The 19,954-nt window shown below is 33.2% G+C and overlaps 1 protein-coding gene and 1 pseudogene across 1 annotated transcript in view; both read right to left on the minus strand.

Moving 5' to 3' along the window:
- LOC115878097 (acylamino-acid-releasing enzyme-like) overlaps window positions 1–4,873 on the minus strand; it is a 31,411-nt gene extending 26,538 nt beyond the window's left edge. Inside the window, exons 1-4 of the mRNA XM_030894460.1 lie at window positions 4,559–4,873; window positions 4,296–4,501; window positions 1,733–1,884; window positions 1,522–1,676 (exon numbers count right to left, since the gene is read on the minus strand). Of these exons, the coding sequence (XP_030750320.1) occupies window positions 1,522–1,676; window positions 1,733–1,884; window positions 4,296–4,501; window positions 4,559–4,570 (525 nt within the window). The 5' untranslated portion in view covers window positions 4,571–4,873. The remainder of the gene's footprint in view (window positions 1–1,521; window positions 1,677–1,732; window positions 1,885–4,295; window positions 4,502–4,558) is intronic.
- Window positions 4,874–7,343: 2,470 nt separating this feature from the next.
- Window positions 7,344–19,954, minus strand: part of LOC115878098 — a 29,644-nt pseudogene continuing 17,033 nt past the window's right edge.

Consider the following 19,954-nt stretch of genomic DNA (forward strand, 5'->3'; position numbering starts at 1 on the left):
TTAACGGTTTAGGAAATATAGGGTTTTTTCGTTATATTATCAGTTTCACACCACTGTGCGTCGTCGTCCACCTCGAGATGTTGCTAGAACGCGTGGTGCCTGTAATCATCGATCGATCGATCTCCTGCCCTCAATTTTGCCTTTGATGACCAGTCTGAGCACCTCGTATCGATCACCCCTCATGATGTGACCGACGTACTGTAACTTCCTTTCCTTCGCTGTTGATAGGAGCTCTTTATCTTTCCCTTCCTCCTGAGCACCTCCTCATTTTTTGTATTGTTTAGTCATTGGATATTACCATAGTCACGGCTTTACTCTATGGTTACGGCAATAAAAGAGATGTAAATACAGAAAAAATCCGGAATCAAAATTTCCAATCTCAAATTTTTTCAAAAAAATCAATTTTTTTTTAATTTTCAAACTTAAATAATTCGGATATTTTGACTTATCTGAAAAATGGTAAAGAGAAAATATGTTTTTTTATCGAGATCTACCAGCTCTGAAAATATTTGCACTTATTTAAGATTCACCCTGTATATTTCCAATGCTTTTTACGTAAAAAAGGTCGCTTGGTAAAAATTGGTACTAATAGTAGTTCTCAAGATATTCGGAATCGAAATAATCAATACATGTCATTAATGACAAAAAGTAAACATGTTGACTAATTAGTTATTTGACTGAAATACTAAATTTGGAAATGTTTTTGTGTCAAAGGTTCAACGGAAACTATATTAACATAATTTTTTGTAGAAAAATTAATAATTAATTTAAAAAATAAAAAAGTTCCCAAATTTATTATTTCAGTCAAATAACTGTCTTGTCAATGACATGTATTGATAATTTCCATTCCAAATATCTTGAGAATGGTTGCTCATAGCGATTTTTAGCAGGAGAATTTTTTTTAAACAGGTACGGGAAAAAAGTTATAACCCTTCAAAGCAGTTACAAAACATGTAAGTGGCGCCCCGTACAAGTAGCAGGCATGCTGACATCAAAATGAATTTTATCATGTCAAAAAACCGATTTTATCAGGTTTTATCCAAATATCTCCATTAGTTTAGAAATTATTTTACTTATTTTTATCGGCAGAATATGCTGCCGAACTTTCCCAAATACATTTCGGACCACCCTATAGAACAAACCAACTGTAGTATAGGTACACCGAGCGTTGTTTTGAATTCAAGATGTCAATTGATATTTTAAATTATTTATTGATGAGATGATGCAAAATATATTTTTTATTCTCTGTTACTCTCTGTTTTATTACTTTGTTCTTCGGACCACCCTATAGAACAAACCAACTGTAGTATAGGTACACCGAGCGTTGTTTTGAATTCAAGACGTCAATTGATATTTTAAATTATTTATTGATAAGATGATGCAAAATATATTTTTTATTCTCTGTTACTCTCTGTTTTATTACTTTGTTCTCTGAAACTATTAAAACAATTTTAATAATAAACTAGGATTTTGTCTCGTAATTTTGTTGGATTACCTTCTTTGGTCTTACTCAATTATTACCTTTGTAGTAGGCTTTGCAGTACCTCCATCATTATTATCCCCATTTCCATCAGATTTCTTTCTTTTGTAAAAAGGTTCGCTTTTTGGATTCTTCTTTTCAGCAACGTATATCAACTTTTTTTCGTCCGGAGAAAATTCGAATGCTCTAAACTCCGCTATAAAAACAGTTAATAATTTATATAAAATTGCATATTTAGCTTATTTTAAATACCGTCTGTATAGACAGATCCATGCATATCTAACGACGTCAAATCTACTACTCGTATTAGCGAATTGCTTTGCCATATCTCTAAATACTGTTTAGAATCATTTTCTCGAATAACAGCTTTAAGGTTACCCGATTTAGCAATCTGTGAAAGTGACCTGGAATAAAAAAAAATGAGAATTAGAGAACAACGGCATAAGCATGACAATAGAGAACAACGGCATACGATCGAGTCGGCCGCTGCTGGCACGTAGACGTAGACGTAAAGAATCTTTTACGTGTATAAAAAATAAAAAATATAAGAACTGCGCATGCGTACGTAAACGTTTACGTGTTTGTAGGCCGACTCGACCGTATGCCGTTGTTCTCTATTTTTTTAGTAAAAAACGTATAATTAAAACACAATTAAAAAATAGACATATGAAAACTTAAGCAAAATCTACTCCGCTAATTCACCACAATCGTGTCTGATTTCAGACATGACAATAGAGAACAACGGCATACGATCGAGTCGGCCGCTGCTGGCACGTAGACGTAGACGTAAAGAATCTTTTACGTGTATAAAAAATAAAAAATATAAGAAATGCGCATGCGTACGTAAACGTTTACGTGTTTGTAGGCCGACTCGACCGTATGCCGTTGTTCTCTATTTTTTTAGTAAAAAACGTATAATTAAAACACAATTAAAAAATAGACATATGAAAACTTAAGCAAAATCTACTCCGCTAATTCACCACAATACACCAAAAGTTAAATTCACTTCAGTTTTTAACCGCTTTTCGGATATAGTGTATAAGAAATAAAATGGCAACACCGAACAGTGCTTCAAATAAAAATAGTATTCTATTAGGCAGAATTTATACTGAATTCAATTGTCTACAGAAAAATGAGGGGTGCAATTTAAAAAAAAACTTAAAATTTTATCATAATTTTTTTGGGGCATCCTGTATACAACAGCACAACTTATATAACCCAACCATGCAACATCTGTATAAAACTTTTTTTCATATCTTCGACAACGACGAGGATATTAGACTTCCTCGCACTAATGGGCCATCCTGTATATATTTTTATTTACTTAGTAATACCTCTGAAATTATGAAAACATTATTTAATAATATCTTAGGATTATATAAAGTGATCAGAAAGGAATCCAAAAATGCAATAATATCCAGGGCGTACCATTTAAAAAAATCATTAAAATTCACTCACTTTTTTGAGCCACTCTGTGCAAGTTAAAATATTTTCCTGAATACATCCTACTACATTCTATACTAATTTCTAAGTATTTTATTATAGGAGCTGCAGATGCCCCGACGCACTGTTGCAGAACCATGTATAAACTATTTATCTTAAATGGAACACCCTGTATATTAGTACTGTATCGGTCAGCACATTTTTTCAAATTGTAAAAAGATAATATATCGCACAATATTGTAAAATCAAGTTCTGTATGATAAAAAAAACGGCGCCCAGTTGGCTGGGAAATGACGATCGATGACATTTCCCATATAAAATGACAGCGCCGATCTTCATCTCATAGCCATTGCTGACGCCGTTTTTTTTCAATCATACCACAGATCATACGGTAGTAGCTTTATAGGGAAAACTCGCAATAAAAAAGTTATACCAAACACCTGTCTTAAGGTGGCTACACACACTACTGCAAGCTTGACAAGCATGTATGAACAATCTTTTTGTACAAGCATGCATAATTTACCTTCGCCGCCATACGGTACATGCATGCTTGAGCAAGCTTCAGTTTATGCCGCGAAAAAGAAGAAGGATGTCCGAAGAAAAAGAAGAAGGAAGTCCGCGAAAAAGTAAAAGTAATACTGAAGACATTTATCTTTTTAATAACGGCATCCTTATCGGCTTGGCTGTCAATTAATCTATACTTATTAAGTAAAATTTTGTATGCTGCATCCTTCTTCACCCTATCATGATATTCTGGTGATTTAATTCGCCAAAGACACGGCTGATTTTCGCATGCGCGAATAAAATCTTTCAATAATCCTCGATTGCTCCTCTTCAGATCGCTAGACATGATAGCGACGCGACGTACAGGTCATTTACGATCACGGACTGAACTAATTGTTTGTACAAGCTGAATACATGTGGTACACACGTACCTTTTCGCTTGCGCAAGCATGACTTGTCCAAGCTTGCATGATTCAAATTCAATCGATCAAGCGGCTTGCACAATTAAAATTCTTGCGCAAATTTTCCCTACAGACGCTACAGTTTGCTTGTAAAAAAAGATTGTTTATACATGCTTGTCAAGCTTGCAGTAGTGTGCGTAGCCACCTTTATTTTATAAAAAGAATAAGTTCCTAAATCTTTTCGCGCTTATTCATTTAGGAATACCTAGTCAATGTTTATCACTCTATACATTAAAATAAAAGACAAGTAATTTACCAAGACTCCATTCAAATATGTTTTATTTTATTAAGTTCACACCATATCTGAAAACTGGCATTTATTATTTTTTTATCACTTTCTCACAAATCTCTTTCTCTACACAAATTTAATAAAGTTAGCAAAATGCAGAATATAATTAGGCACTTACTCTGTAGTAATATCAAAAGGTGAAATTTCCCCAATTTTTTCAAAATTATTGTTAAGCAAAATTGTAGAGCTAAACCTAGCAGTCTTTCCTTTTTCAATATTCCTTTGAGACCAAGTTGTACTAATTATATTTTGAGATTGAATTTGTCCAGTAGTTAAAGCAGATACTCTGGATAAAGATTTATATGTTTTTACTAATTTATCAATCTACAAAAAATAGTCTCATTAAACAAAAAAATTCTTTAAAAAATAAAATAATCTTACCTCAAAACTCATTGTATATCATACACTATTCTTCGATAGGAATATATACCTACTTAATTAAAAGAAGCTTTGTTGTAAAATGCAACACGATTGTATCTGTAGGGTTTGCAAATATTTTTACACATAAATTGCCTTTATTTATTGTTCAAATATTTAAAGATTGCTTAATATTAAAAAAATACTAAAATAAAATTGTGAAACGAATCTTTTGCATATCATCATCTAAATTTAAGTCTCGTCTCTAATTTTTTTAACTGTCCACCTATATATTTATGGAAATTAGAAATTTTAATTATTTTTATTTTTGTCTGCATTATAAACATAAAAATAAAATAAAATTGAGGTTAAATATGGACAGAGATATGGATTAAAGATTAAATCTAGGTATCAGGTCCAGTAGGTTAGTCAACCAGTAAATACAAATATTAAAAATTTCCTTGGAAAGATAATTTAAGACACTTTTTTACGCTTCTGTATTCTATGTATATTTCGATAATTTAAAAGACTGTTATGTAAAAGTAAATATTAATAATAAAGATTTATTAAGTTATCTAAATAATTTGTCGTTAAACAAAAGTTCCTACTTTAGTTTTTTATTTATATTTTCAAAATTATCATTTTTCTGAAAATTTTCAATAGGAAGCGGTTCTGAAAAAGTAATAAGATTAAGATGAGTATTGTATTTTTATATAGGCACTTCTATTTCTAAATTTGGGGGAAAATGAAAAAAAAATACAGTGATTTATGACAAATTATTTATTTTGTCAACTTAAAAAATGTAAAACTTATGTAAAAAGTAACAATATTTCTTTGGATAAGTAGATTTCCTGTTAAAATAGCCAATCAAAACATTTTTTGCCGCCATTGTAGTTTTTATTACAAAAAATGTATCCAGTCTACAAGAATATTAGAAGATAAGGCTGTCTCGTAACTTTTGGACCAATAGGAGCGAAGCGGAATAGCATATCCCTCTGACGTAGACAGAACGTATAAAATCATATACAGGGTGGTCCAAACTGTATTCCGGAAACTTCGGCAGCATATTCTGCAGATAAAAATAAATAAAAAAGTTTGTATAAATGTATGTCCTAAAATGCATAATTTCGAAGATACAGGGTGTAGAAGTTTCATTTTTATTTCAATTTTTTCCAAATAATTTCTGAAGCAACATCAATACTTGGATGAAAATTGGTGTCTGGTAGTTTTTTGACATGAGAAATTTGATTTTGATGTCAATATGACTCCTATTTGTAGAGGGCGCCACCTAAATGTGTTTTAACTGTTTTGGAGAGTAATAACTTTTCGTCCGTACCTGTATAAAACTACTGAGTGAAAAAATATACATTTTCATGATTTTTTACGTAAAACATGCCTCTTGGTAAAAGTCGCAACGAACAACCGTTTTCAAGATATTTAGAATGGAAATAGTCAATACATACCATTATTGACAAAAAATAAGCATGTTGACTAGATAGTTATTTGACTGAAATTATAATTTTGGGAACTTTTTATTTTTTTTCATGATAAAGAACTTTTAGCACAAAAACATTTCAAATTTATGATTTCAGCCTAATAACTATTTAGTCAATATGCTTAATTTATGTGAAAGATGACAGGTTTTGATAATTTCGATTCCAAATATCTCGAGAATCATTACTCGTAGCGATTTTTATTATGAGACATTTTTTACGTAAAAAACGTTGTGAATACATATTTTTATACTCAGTTGTTTAATACAGGTACGGACGAAAAGTTATTACTCTTCAAACCAGTTAAAAATATGTAGGTGGCGCCCTCTACAAGTCGGAGTCATATTGACATCAAAATCAAATTTCTCATATCAGAAAACTCCCAGACATCAATTTTCATCCAAATATTGACAATACTTCAGAAATTATTTGGAAAAAACCGAAATAAAAATGAAACTTCTACACCCTGTATCTCCGAAACTAAGCATTTAAAGGCATACATTTATACGAACTTTTTTGCTTATTTTCATCTGCAGAATATGCTGCCGAAGTTTCCGGAATACAATTCGGACCACCCTGTATAAAAAGAATAAAAAATAAAATGCAACCGACAAAGAGAGATAAATGGACAATATAATAAAGAAAACACACATCAAACAACTGAAAACTATTCACGCCATACACTATAAACAATAAAGTACACAATGAACATCGATTCGGACATGCACTGTGGGCAGTTTTTGTCCCTTTATCTATGAATGGTATCATTCCTATGACGTAGTAGATGACGTTTTAGATAATGGCGGATCGAGTTACGAGACAACCTTATCTTTTAATAACCTTGTCCAGTCTACGGTATGTCCCCGGATCGTCTTTACGTATGGAAAAACTTTTTGACAAGTTTTTGAGAAAAATGCATACCTACACACACGCAACAGATTGATATTTTCAAAGAAACACGTCTTGATTTTTGAGATATATTTAAATTTTTCTTTAAAACGGTATGAAAATTTGAAAAAGTATAAACGGGATTAATAATTTTAAAACAAGCAAAAACTTGTATGACGAATGCATTTTCATCAAATAATTAATAATAAAAAAATTTTCCTCTTCCAAAGACGATCCAGGGACATCCTGTATAGTATAAAAATCTAGTTTGATATGTTAGGGAAATTTCGCTGTTAGGGAAAAACAAAAAGAAAACATTTTCTGTTATATAAAAACTAAACAAATTTTTAGCATTCTTAAGTTAACAAAAATAATCCCCTTACAATTAGGTACAATTAAAGAAATAATTTTAAATCAAACCAAACCTAAACAATATATTAAGTATGTACTTATATTAATTTTATGTAACACGATAGAAAAAATATGAGAATTAACTATTACCAGTTTAATTAAACTAGTAAGTAATTAAGGCAGTTATTTTAGTTATTAAACTTTAAATGCTCATCAATCCATAATATGGTATTAAGTATGTTATCCATTTCATTTGGAACACTTCCTAGTGGATGATTGTCGTCATACAAATTCATTCTGAAAATTAAAAGTTTACTGTCATAAATAAGTACACTGAATGATAAAAAAGGTGTCAAGTTGGCTAGGAAATAACGGCCAATGACATTCACCATATAATTTTCTATATAAAATAACACAGGTTTAATTTCAAATTTAAAAACATATAAAATTGAAAAGGATAAAAAAATAATAGGCCATTAGGCGAGGATAAAAATAGGGTATTACCACAGATTATACAGATTATAAACTTTGTTTTTTCTTTATTGTTTTTCGTGGTTCCAATTTTCGGAATCGGGCACTAGTTATAAGAGAGACATCGGTAAACCGAATAGGCGTCATGCAGTATTTACGCGTACCTTATTTTGACAGTTACGATATGTGTGAGTCAATTTTTAACGCAACGCCTGCTAATAACGTTACCGCCTGACGTAATTTGCGGATCAATTACACCAAGCGTTTTTTAATTAAATAAATATGCCCCAAAATATGGATTCCACCTCTTCCAATATTAAAGAACCTATAAAGAAGCTTAGGTTTACAGTAGATGACGACTTAGCCCTTCTAAGAGAATTTGTTGCTTGTTGCCCTAAACCCACTGGCAGACGTTGAACAATAAAGCATTGGAAATAAGAACTTTAGCCCTTTAGTTTTAAAATACCTAGTAAACAAAACAATTTCAAAGTTTTAAATTCAAAGTTAGGTTAAGTTTAAATAGCGGACGAGACCCGAACAGAATTCTTTCCGATCCGATAACTATAAATGAAGAGAGTTAATACCACCTCACGCAAAGGAAATAACATCTGGCGTTATTAACGTCCATGCACGCTATTCGGTTTACCGATATCTCTCTATTACGTTGTTTATTGTTATTTTACGCAAGTTTATTTTTGCGCACAGGAATTCACTCGTTTGCTCATCGTCATAAAAAACAATTTTCGTACCACGAATTATTAATTAATGGATAAGATTTTTATCTGTATATATATAGTATACCTAATCTGTGGTATTACCTCCGAATTCTTGACACCCGCACCGATTGACGTGAAATTTTAACAGTGAATAGAGATATATTCAGTGGCGGATAGAGAGGGGGGCCCATGGGGCCCGGCCCCCCCTAAAATCTGTAAGTTTGGTTAAATATTAGCCTTTTGGGTTAAAAATGACGCCCTACAAGGCATATTTCACATTATTTTTGATTTGGGCCCCCTCTAAAATAAATTCCTGTATCCGCCCCTGGATATATTATAAGAAACAAAAGTTACATAGCAGCGATGTGTGCTTTCACCCTGGGGGTGAGTCCCACGCCTTCTCGGTGGTGAAAAATAAATCACCCATTTTAATTGCAAAAATCAACAAAGGGATGAATTCTAAGCAAAAAATGTTCTATAACATTTTATCAGAGTTATTTAGGATTGAAAATGTTGATTTTTCATTTAAAAACTGCATATTTTTCTGCCATTTTTTATAAATAACACGAAAACATTGCGTTTTATCGCAAAACTCATATAAAGCAAAAATGAAGCTGTTGGAATAACTAAACGCTTCATTTTTTGATTACCGTAGGTGTAATAATAACCGAATTATCACTTTGTAAAGGTGATTTTTTATTTTTCGAAAACTAAATTGCAACCTTTTACAATAAAATAATCACATTTTTCGAAGAAAATGAATATGACCGTTTTTGTTGTAAATTTTTTTCCGAAAAAATGAGGAGACCATTTTATTTTTATCATAACTCGAGAGTTTTTGAGCCACAAACTTTTTTAAAAAAGCATTTAAAATGTCCTCAAGCACTTTAAAAACGACTTACATTGATAACTCGGCTATTATTACACCTACGGTAATCAACAAAAAATGAATCGTTGAGTTATTCCAAAAGCTTCATTTTTGCTTTATATGAGTTTTGCGATAAAACGCCAGGTTATTTATAAAAAATGGCAGAAAATATGTAGTTTTTAGATGAAAAATCAACATTTTCAATCCTATATCCTCCTCCTCCTAGGTTCATCTCCGTTGAGGTTGGCGACCACTATGGCAAAATCTTCCCTATGTTGGGAACGATGTATTAAAGTATTCCCGTTTGAAATATTTGTCCAATCTCGTATATTTCGAAGCCACGATTTCTTCTTCCTTCCTATGCCGCGCTTTCCCTCGATTTTACCTTGAAGCTGAAGCTGTTCGTATTCTTCGTGTCTCATTATATATTCGTGTCTCATTATATGCCCCAGGTAAGCGGTTTTCCTTATTTTTGTTGTGTTGATTAAGTGGGTACGGGTGTTCACATTCTGGTCAGTACTTCCACATTTGTTGTTCTAGTGGTCCAGCTTATACGTAGCATTCGCCTATAAAGCCACATTTCGAATGCCTACATCTTCCTGAGGTCCTCCTGTTTTAGGGCCCAAGTTTCGCACCCGTATAGCAACAAAGACCAAACGTAGCGCTTGAGTGTTCTCAACCTTACCCCTATGGACAAACGCGGGTTGCAGAGTACGCTTCGCATCTTAACGAATCCTGCACGAGCGATTTCTATTCTCCTTTTAATCTCTATAGAGTGGTCGAGCTGACTGTTTATTTCCCTGCCCAGGTAACAGTACTTTTGTACATTATGTAAAGTGGTGTTATTAACAACAATGTCCAATTGAGGGTGATCTTGAGAGGTCCGAGAAAACACCATAGTTTTGGTCTTAGATGCGTTTACCTCCAAACCCATTCTTTTACTGTGCTCTGTTAGGATGTTCATCAGAGTCTGTAGCTGTTCTTTAGACTGTCCGATCACTACGGTGTCATCTGCGTAACGGAGGTTGTTAATTACTATTCCATTTAGTTTAGCTCCTTCAGCTCGATCTTCCAACGATTGTTTGATTATGTACTCCGAGTACACATTAAATAACAATGGGGAGAGGAAGCAGCCTTGACGTACCCCTCTTTGGATATCTACGTGAGAGGTGTTTCCAGTTGATGTTCGGACGCATCCCTTATGGTTCCAGTATATATTACGAATTACAATGATGTCATGGTTATCTACTCCGATTTCCTGGAGGATGTTTATTAGTTTTTCATGTTGTAAAAGCCTTCTTGTAGTCTACGAAGCAGACATAAAGATCCTTCTTTACCTCCAAGTATCTTTCAGCCATTAAGGTTAGGTCCAGGATGGCCTCTCTTGTTCCTGTTCCTCTTCTGAAGCCATACTGCGATCGACTTAGGTAGTTGTCGCACTTGGAGCGTATCCGATTAAAAATGATCCTCATCATTATCTTAGCAGCATGGCTTATAAGGCAGATGGTCCTGTGGTCGTCGCACTTCCTTGCTTTATTTTTCTTTGGAAGAGGTACGAACGTAGAAGTCAGCCAGTCCTGGGGTAGGATACCGCTTTCGTAGATGGCGTTCATCAGATGGGTAAATTTTTGCATTGCTTCTTCGCTGAGGTTCTTGAATTGCTCTGCTACGGTAGAGTCTTCGCCCAGTGCCTTGTTATTTTTGATTTCGGCGATTGCCCGGGATACTTCGGACGTGAGAATCCTTAGGTGGTTTTCTTTTTTGAGGACTGGCTCTGCAGGGGTTCTTTCGTCTCCGAACAAGTCCTTCAGGTATTCTTCCCAGATAAGTTTTTGTTTGTCAGGGTCTAATTCAAGTTCATTATTTTTGTTTGTTATTAGGGACACTTGCTTGGGCTTCCAGAGACCTGCGGCTTCACGTATTTTTTCGTGAAGCTCTCTGTCCTTATGTTGGTTTTGCAGCTCTTCAATTTATCTGCATTGTGCATTTAACTACTGCTCTTTTGCCTTCCTTATCTTATCCTCTATTGTCCTGTTTATATCTCTGTGTGCCTGCTCGTTCTTGTTCTTTAATTCTCTTCTGGCGTCCATCAATTTTAATATGTCCTCCGTCATCCAGTCCTTGGTCTTCCTGCGGTCTTCCTTTCCTATTGCTTCTTGCTCTGACTCAATAAGTATGTTCTTGAAGTCGGTCCATGTGCTTTCGATGCTATATAACTAGGAAAATATTCATTTTCTGAAAAAAATGTTACTGAACATTTTTTGCTTAGAATTCATCCCTTTATTGCTCTTTGCAATTAAAATGGGTAATTTATTTTTCACCCCCGAGAAAGGGTGGCACTCACCCCCGGGGTGAAAGCACACATCGCTACTATGTAACTTTTGTTTCTTACATATATCTTATTCACTGTTAAAATTTCACGTCAATCGATGGAGGTTTTCAGAATTCGGACCCTAAAACCCTCGCTTACTGGCCTTAAATGTCAGATTAGAAAAAAAAATAAAATTGAAAATGATAAATATATAACTTGTAAAAAAAGATCTCATGACAACCGGCAACATTTGCCATGACTATCAACTTAAAGCCTTTTTTGGCCCATCCGCCATGAGCGGCGGCGCGGGCGTGCTGTCTTTTTATAACTAAAATTATATAAAAAAGGAAAAAGTGTGCTATAAGTTTCAAACAAATTTGTTATTTATTAGAAATTTAATTTGTTAGTAATTTCGATGTCTTTGATGACTTGCATGCACACTTTTATTAGTTTCTTTATACCAGGTGTTGCATCGTCGGACGGGATATAGGAAATCCCATGTAAATTTTAATGGGGTCAATTATTGGCTTCCCTAATTATTTTAGAGAATAATTCTATTTAGGTTTATTGAAGAGCACTAAAACCCACATTCAAAAGAATAACTTTAGATATTTTTGATTAGCTCGTTTACGAGTTATCGCCGATTTCTTTTTAAATATTTCTCCTTTCTTATGGCCCTGTATTTACTTATGAGCACCAGTCAAGGTAAAAGATAACTGTCAAATGAAGTTGTCATTCACAAATTTACCTATTTAGTGCTTTATTATTATTGAAAACTCATTCCTACATCAGAAATTTTAAAGATGTATTTATAAATACAAATTAATATGAATTAAAGTAAAATAAAGTAATCAATTACAAGGTTAATTATAGTATTATTACAATATTCAATAACTTATTAATTTAAGTACTATTAAATTGTTAGAAATTTAGGATTTAAGAAGATGTTCAAATATTCCTCCATCAACTGCTAGACAATAACCCAGGCGATCATAAAATTCTCTTCTTACATTCGCTAGTTGGTAAACTGAAATTCTATTGCATTAATATTGCAGAAATGGCCCCAGAGAAAGAAATCATTTGGCGAAATATCAGGAGACCTTGCTGGCCAATTTACTGTATAATTTAGGCCAATAACTTTTCCGTTAAAACTATTGTCTAAATATTCCCGAACAGCCAGGGTACTATGTGCCGGGCAGCCATCCATTTGGTACCAAACTTCCTGATTTTCCCTAGCTGCATCATGTAAAGCAGGTAAAATATGATTTTCGAGTAGTTCCAAATAATATTCTGCATTTAAATTTCGCGTAAGAAATAATGGCCCGATAATATTGTGTCTGAATATCCCTGCCCAAACATTTACGTTCTGTGGATATAGCCTTGTTTCGACAAACCTGTGTTGGTTTTCTGTGTTACAATATCGATAATTTTGAACATTGGGTTCGTTATTTAAGGTAAAGGTGCATTCGTCAGTGAAGCATGTTTTTTTAAAATTCCCTATCCGTGTTTGCTCTTTCTATCATACCAAAACAAAACGCCTGCCGCCGTATTTCGTCCCCATCTCGTAGCTCTTGGTGCTTTTCATATTTGAAGGAATACTAGGAATAGTATTTATGTCGTTTCAAAATTCGAAACGCTGTAGTGTGATCTATTCCTATTTCATCCTCAAGTTTCCTTGTGCTGATCTTTCCATCGTTCTCTTCCACGCACAATAAAACTTCCAAGTCGGTATCATTTCTTGCATCTTCTCTTTGTTCCTGCCTTGCTTCACATCTGCATTTATTTATTAGGGTACCTTTGGTCTCAAATCTCTGGATATTCCTTGGGATTGTAGATTTTCCAGGTATCGGTCTATTCGGATACAGAAGAGAAGAACTATTTTCTTGATAATACCATTTAATCATCAATACTTTTTCTTCGGTAGTGTAATTCATGGCTAATATTTTCGATGTAGGTATGAATTTTTAATAATAATAATAAAGCACTAAATAGATAAATTTCTGAAATGACAACCTCATTTGACAGTTATCTTTTACCTTGACTGGTGCTCATAAGTAAATACAGGGCCATAAGAAAGGAGAAATATTTAAAAAGAAATCGGCGATAACTCGTAAACGGGCTAATCAAAAATATCTAAAGTTATTCTTTTGAATGTGGGTTTTAGTGCTCTTCAATAAAACTCAATAGAATTATTCTCTAAAATAATTAGGGAAGCCAATAATTGACCCCATTAAAATTTACATGGGATTTCCTATGTCCCGCTCGACGATGCAACACCCGGTATACAATATAACCGAAAAAAAAAACGGCGTCAGCGATGGCTATAAAATGAAGATCGCTGTCATTTTATATGTAAAATTATAAGGGAAATGTAATCGATCATCATTTCCAAGCCAACTGGACGCCGTTTTTTTTCGATCGTACGGTATATGCAGCTAATGTAAAATACATCCACAGAATCAAATCCTTCAATCTCACACCTGGCGAGAAGGAACGGATGGACTACAAAAATTACAGCATGGTATTCACGAGGAATTAAAAGACCTAGAAGAAGTCCAAACCTGAAATGAGGCCATGACATTATGAAATTAGCAAGGATAACTTAAGCTTTTTCGGTGTCTAAATATGCAAGGGGTGAGGGAGGCTACACCATAATAATTGGAAATGGTTGAATAAGGTAAAAATAATGATGATGAAGATGATGATGAATGTTAATTAAATATTGATTAAATAAATATAAAAATTAACATTAACTGCAGCAAAAAATATTCTTATTACATTTGAGATAATATATTTATAATATTACCTGACTTTAATATTATTGGACTTCAATCTAGTATAATACTCTAATCCTTGACTGGGAGGAACTCTTAAATCTTTAGATCCAATTTGTAGGAGAGTTGGAGCGGTAACTTTATGCGCATGCACAATAGGAGAAGCATTGCGCATCTTTATTAGAATGTTGTTATTTGGGAGCCCGACCTGAGTATAGGGCTCTCCAGCTTCCACATAGCACCTGAAAAATATTATGACAGTTGAACAATAATTAAAAAATAAACACAATAAAATTAATTGAAAAATATGACAAAAAATATAGAAATCATCCACAGTTTACCATCCTGTGGTACGTGATATTCGTTTTCGTGATATTCGTATTCATTCGTGATATTCGTATTAATTTTTTCGGAAAACATTTTATTTTTTTAAGTAAATAGTTTTATTTTTGCCTAGCTGTTGTATATGTAGGAATCAAAAGTTTTCTAAATGAACCATTATTCACTAGAAATTTTTATTTCAAAAAGAGTGTGACGGTCTATTCCTGGAGACCGTTTGTGAGATTTCTTAAGGTAAGTAGTTATAGTATATGTAGTAGTGATGAAATGGATAGTTGTTTGGCCGGATACCGGATATCCGGTGAACTGAGAGGCCGGATGGCCGAATATCCGGCAGCCGGATATCCAAGCGTGATCGACTGCTACTTCAAAACAGTTCGAATTGATCACAGCCGGGTTCACTAAACCATTTTGACGAAATTTGCGAAAATATACCTTTCAGCTCCTTGCAGCAGTGTTTTTAGTAAGTGGTTGTTTTCCGAAGCTGGTTAGATTTACGAAAACAAGCGAAATCGCCTATTACTGATAAACGCTAAAAATTTAATTTTTATTTATCATAATTTGACACTTATTAATTTTGACTATTCTTCTTCTTCTTCCTGTGCCTTGTGCTTAGCCGCACGTTGGCGATTGTCTGTACTCTTCATACAATGTGTAGAGTGCCGTTTTCGGCTCTCGTGCAGCTAGTATCGCTGATGTTACACCAATCCCGTATGTTTCTTAGCCAGGAATGTTGTTTTCTTCCTGGGCCTCGCCGTCCCTCTATTTTTCCTTGTAGAATCAGCTTAGGAATGTAATATTTGTCTCCTCTAAGGATATGGCCGAGGTATGAGACTTTCCTTTCTTTAACTATATTAAGCATTTCTCGTTCATAGCCTGCAGTTGTTAAAACTTCTTCGTTGGTGGCATGTGCGGTCCATGGCACACGTAAGTCTCCAGAGAGTCCACATTTCGAAAGCCTCGATGCGGTTCAGGGTTCTAGCCTTGAGAGACCACGTTTCTGCGCCGTATAGTAAGATGGGCCATATGTAGCATTTTACTACCCGTAGTCTAAGTGTTAGCGGGAGACTGCGTGCTAATAGGAAGTTTTTAAGTTTAAAAAATGTTGACTTTGCATAATTCGTTCTAAGTTTAACTTCCTCATCGCAGTCCCATCGTTCATTGATTATGGCACCCAGATATTTAAATCGTGGTACTCGCTCTATAATATTTCCATCCACGGTCAATGCGGTGTTGATTATAGGCTGGCGTCCTATTACCATAAGTTTGGTCTCGGCAGCGTTGATTTTAAGACCGAAACGATTTCCCATGTCCCCTATCTTATTTATTATTTATTATTTTGACTATTAATTTTCTAAAATTCCCTTTGACAAAAGAAAAAGAACAAGATAGTAAATTTTAAGAACCTGTGTATTTTTTATGTTTTTTTCATTTATTATTAGTTATTTATGTATGTCACTGTATGAAGTTTTCATTTTTGTATTTTTCATTAAAGTGAATAATGAATATTTTAATTTTTTTTTAAGTTTTTGTTATTTTCAGCTTTAAATAAAAGCAGTTTAAACTGTAAGTACGTTATTTTTTATTATTTATGTTACTTTTAGAATATCCGGTATCCGGCCGAATATTGAGTTACTATTCGGTAGGGGACACAATGGATCTGTAAGGTCGAAGTGATTAACCCCCCTCCCACTCATTCTAAATTCTAAATTCTAAATTCTACTATTCGGTATCCGGCTGGATAATAAATTTAGGCCGGATACCGGATAGTTGCCGGATATCCGTTTCATCTCTAATATGTAGTTCTCGGACGCCACCTCTAAATTATTGTTTAAAGTGGTTTAGAGGCTCCACTCTTGCCAGTACGGGTAGTTTTTAGACAATGGAGAATCCAGGAAGTAGTTGGGGTAAAAGCCAGTAAGGTTTTAAAGGTATTTATTTAGTAAAGAAATAAACAGGTATACCAACAAGCTTGTCGCTCGCAACTCTGCGTCGTTCCCAAATGTAGACAATCTGAATTATTTCTGACGGCAATTATACCTACATTTTTTCTGATGACTGATTACTTGATAATTTGATCTTATTGTCATTAAAAATCTCAATTTTTTATCGATTTTGCTTTGGAAACGCATCTCTTGCTTTCTGACTGATGCACCATCGTTGAACAAAAATTAGTCAGTACCGAAAGTACGGAAGAAAAAGGGAAATCCTGGCTCCTAAGAGGCGCGATACCGAAATTCCTGGTTCCGTAAAACAGCTCCGGTTCTGACAACTAGTGATGGGATAACTTGAGTGAAAATTCGCTCGAATACTCGATTATTGAAATAATCGGCATCAATGCAAGTGACGAGTTACAAGCGACGAACGCAAGCGATCCTAGAATGAAATAAATTGAAATCCGATTTTAATGTGACATACTCGATAAAAGGCCTAGCGAATTTTCTACATACATTGCAGGCAGCAAATTTATACGACGTTGTCCGTTGCGGTATCTGAGCAATAAAAGTTTACGACCCACATCGACACTGCTTTAAAATAAACTAAATCAAGCGAATTACTAGTCGCTCGTCGCTTGCTACTTGCCGTCATCACCGAAAGAATATGTGCTCTGCGCACGCAACTTATTGCTTGAGGACGCTAGCGACGGGCGAAAAACCGTATTTTTAAATAAGAGCGAAATTTCGCTCGAACGATCGCTCGATTATTGAAATCGCTTGAAACTCGAGTACTCGATTATTGAAATTAATCGTGTTTTCCTATCACTACTGAAAACCCTAATAACCAAATATATTTGTACGAAAACGCGACATAGCTAAATTTTATGTAAAAAACATATTCCAGATCAGTCATTTCTCAAAAATAAAAAAAAATACTTTTGAAAAACATCCGGTATACTAAACAAATTAACTAATTTTAACCAATATGCCCTATAAATCTACTTACCAATCTGGTATATCAGAAATAACACTCATCGATGCAATATCGATAACTGGATTTCTTGCTACTACCACTTTAAACTTATCTGGATATTGTCCACTTAAATGAGTTACTAGAAATCCGCCATGTGATCCGCCGCATAGAGCCAACTATAAAAGATTTTTTTTATCAGATTACCACACTGAAAATGTAATTATTATTAATTAAATATACAGGGTGAGTCTTAAATAAGTGCAAATATTTTCAGGGCTAGTAGATCTCGAGAAAAGAAATATAATAAGATTATAAATAAGATATGAAGTTTTTTTAACTAAGAATTAAAAAAACTTCCAAATTTAAAAAAAATCGCGAAAAAAAACTCATAAACGTGTTTCTGAGGTCGAAATATACTACCCCTAAAAGTATTTGCACTTATTTAAGACTCGTCCTGTATAAATGTAATTAAGTCTATACCAAACAATAAAAAAGGCGTCACAATGGCTTTTAAAACGACAATAATTGTTGGTAATTTCATTTAAAAATTGACATACCAACTTGTCAAAAATTAATATTTAAATTGAAAAAAGGAAAGTTTTCAGCCATGCCCAATCATTCGAACACAAATCTATTCTGTAACAAATATTTCAAAATATATTTTTCTAAATAAAATATTATTTTTAAGAAAAAAAAAACAAATTCGAGTTCGGCATTGTAACGTCTTTTTGTTCGATCATAGAGTATATATTGTGCAAATGTCCAAAAAACTTATAAAAAATATTTTTTTGTAATGTTTCCAAATCTTAAAAACTGAGTAAAAACATAAAATATAAAAATTGTTAGTAACAATATAGGGTCCTCCTAAAGATATATACAAAAATCTACCACATATTTTTAGAACTAAATTAGACAATAAACAATAAAAACGACAAATAATTAATACAGGGTGTCCAAGGCTGAGCCTGCATTAGAAGTTTCTAGAGAAGTACAAAATCTAGATTGGAGATTTCTTGCACATCATTGTTTCATAACAAGATCTATCGATAAAAAATATTTTCAATATGGCGGCACTATCGGAACCACACATAAGAAGTAAGGTAATGTTTTTGTTTATTTTGTACCTATACCGGAATTCCAAGCGTCTAGCCGCTACCGGTAACAGATTGATGAGTTTTGAATGTTTTGATTTCAACCTTTTTTTTGTGATGAAGGTTTTCAACCTTTTTTGCAGGGTTGGCATGATTTAAATCAAGTGATTTTTAAATTTTAATCATGTGATTTAAATCAAACAAAAATATTTTATTGAAACTTTATAATAAATCAAAAAATGACTGTAAAATTTATAAAAATGTGTCCTAGAAAAACTATAAAGAGTATGATTTTCAACATTGCACATAATGCATGGCCATTTTCGTAAATCATTCATTTATATTTCTATAACAGATATAACAGATAATAAAATCGAAAATAATTGTAAACGTTGATAAAACTATATAAAAATAACTATTCACCAATTTAATTGTTAGAGCGTTTTTGAACTAATTTCCTGTGAATTCATTAGACCGCTAAACGCAAATTTTAAAATTTATGTATAAGTGACAAAAATTCGCTGTTCGAAAGTTCGAATACTAGTATTTTTTTTTTAAAAGAGTCAATGCCAGAACTAGGTTCTTCTTATATAGAACCTATACCTTCATTCCCGAGAATCTACAATCGTTGTCAGAAAATATGTTGTTTTATATTTTTTTTGACACGGTAATTTTTTTCGAACTTTAGTTTCGGAGATATTCATTTAATCGGACATTTTTTAAAAAATTAATTTTATTTTTCAGAAACTATTAGAGACAGAGTTTACCAAAAATGCTTTTTATAACTACTAGTGGGTAAATGAATTTCTAGATATATTACGAAAATTTTTGGAACTTTAGTTTCGGAGATATAAATTTAATCGGACCTTTTTAAAAAAATTAATTTTATTTTTCAGAAACTATTTGAGACAGAGTTTACCAAAAATGCTTTTTATATCTACTAGTGGGTAAATGAATTTGTAGATATATTACGACATTTCTTGGAACTTTAGTTTCGGAGATATAAATTTAATCGGACCTTTTTAAAAAAAATAATTTTATTTTTCAGAAACTATTAGAGACAGAGTTTACCAAAAATGCTTTTTATAACTACTAGTGGGTAAATGAATTTCTAGATATATTACGAATTTTTTTGGAACCTTAGTTTCGGAGATAAGTAAGTAAGTAAGTACTTTACACTTTGACATTTGATAATACATACTAATTTC

This window comes from Sitophilus oryzae, unplaced genomic scaffold (assembly GCF_002938485.1).
Source record: "Sitophilus oryzae breed Bouriz unplaced genomic scaffold, Soryzae_2.0 scaffold_1500_pilon_pilon, whole genome shotgun sequence".
NCBI lineage: Eukaryota > Metazoa > Arthropoda > Insecta > Coleoptera > Curculionidae > Sitophilus > Sitophilus oryzae.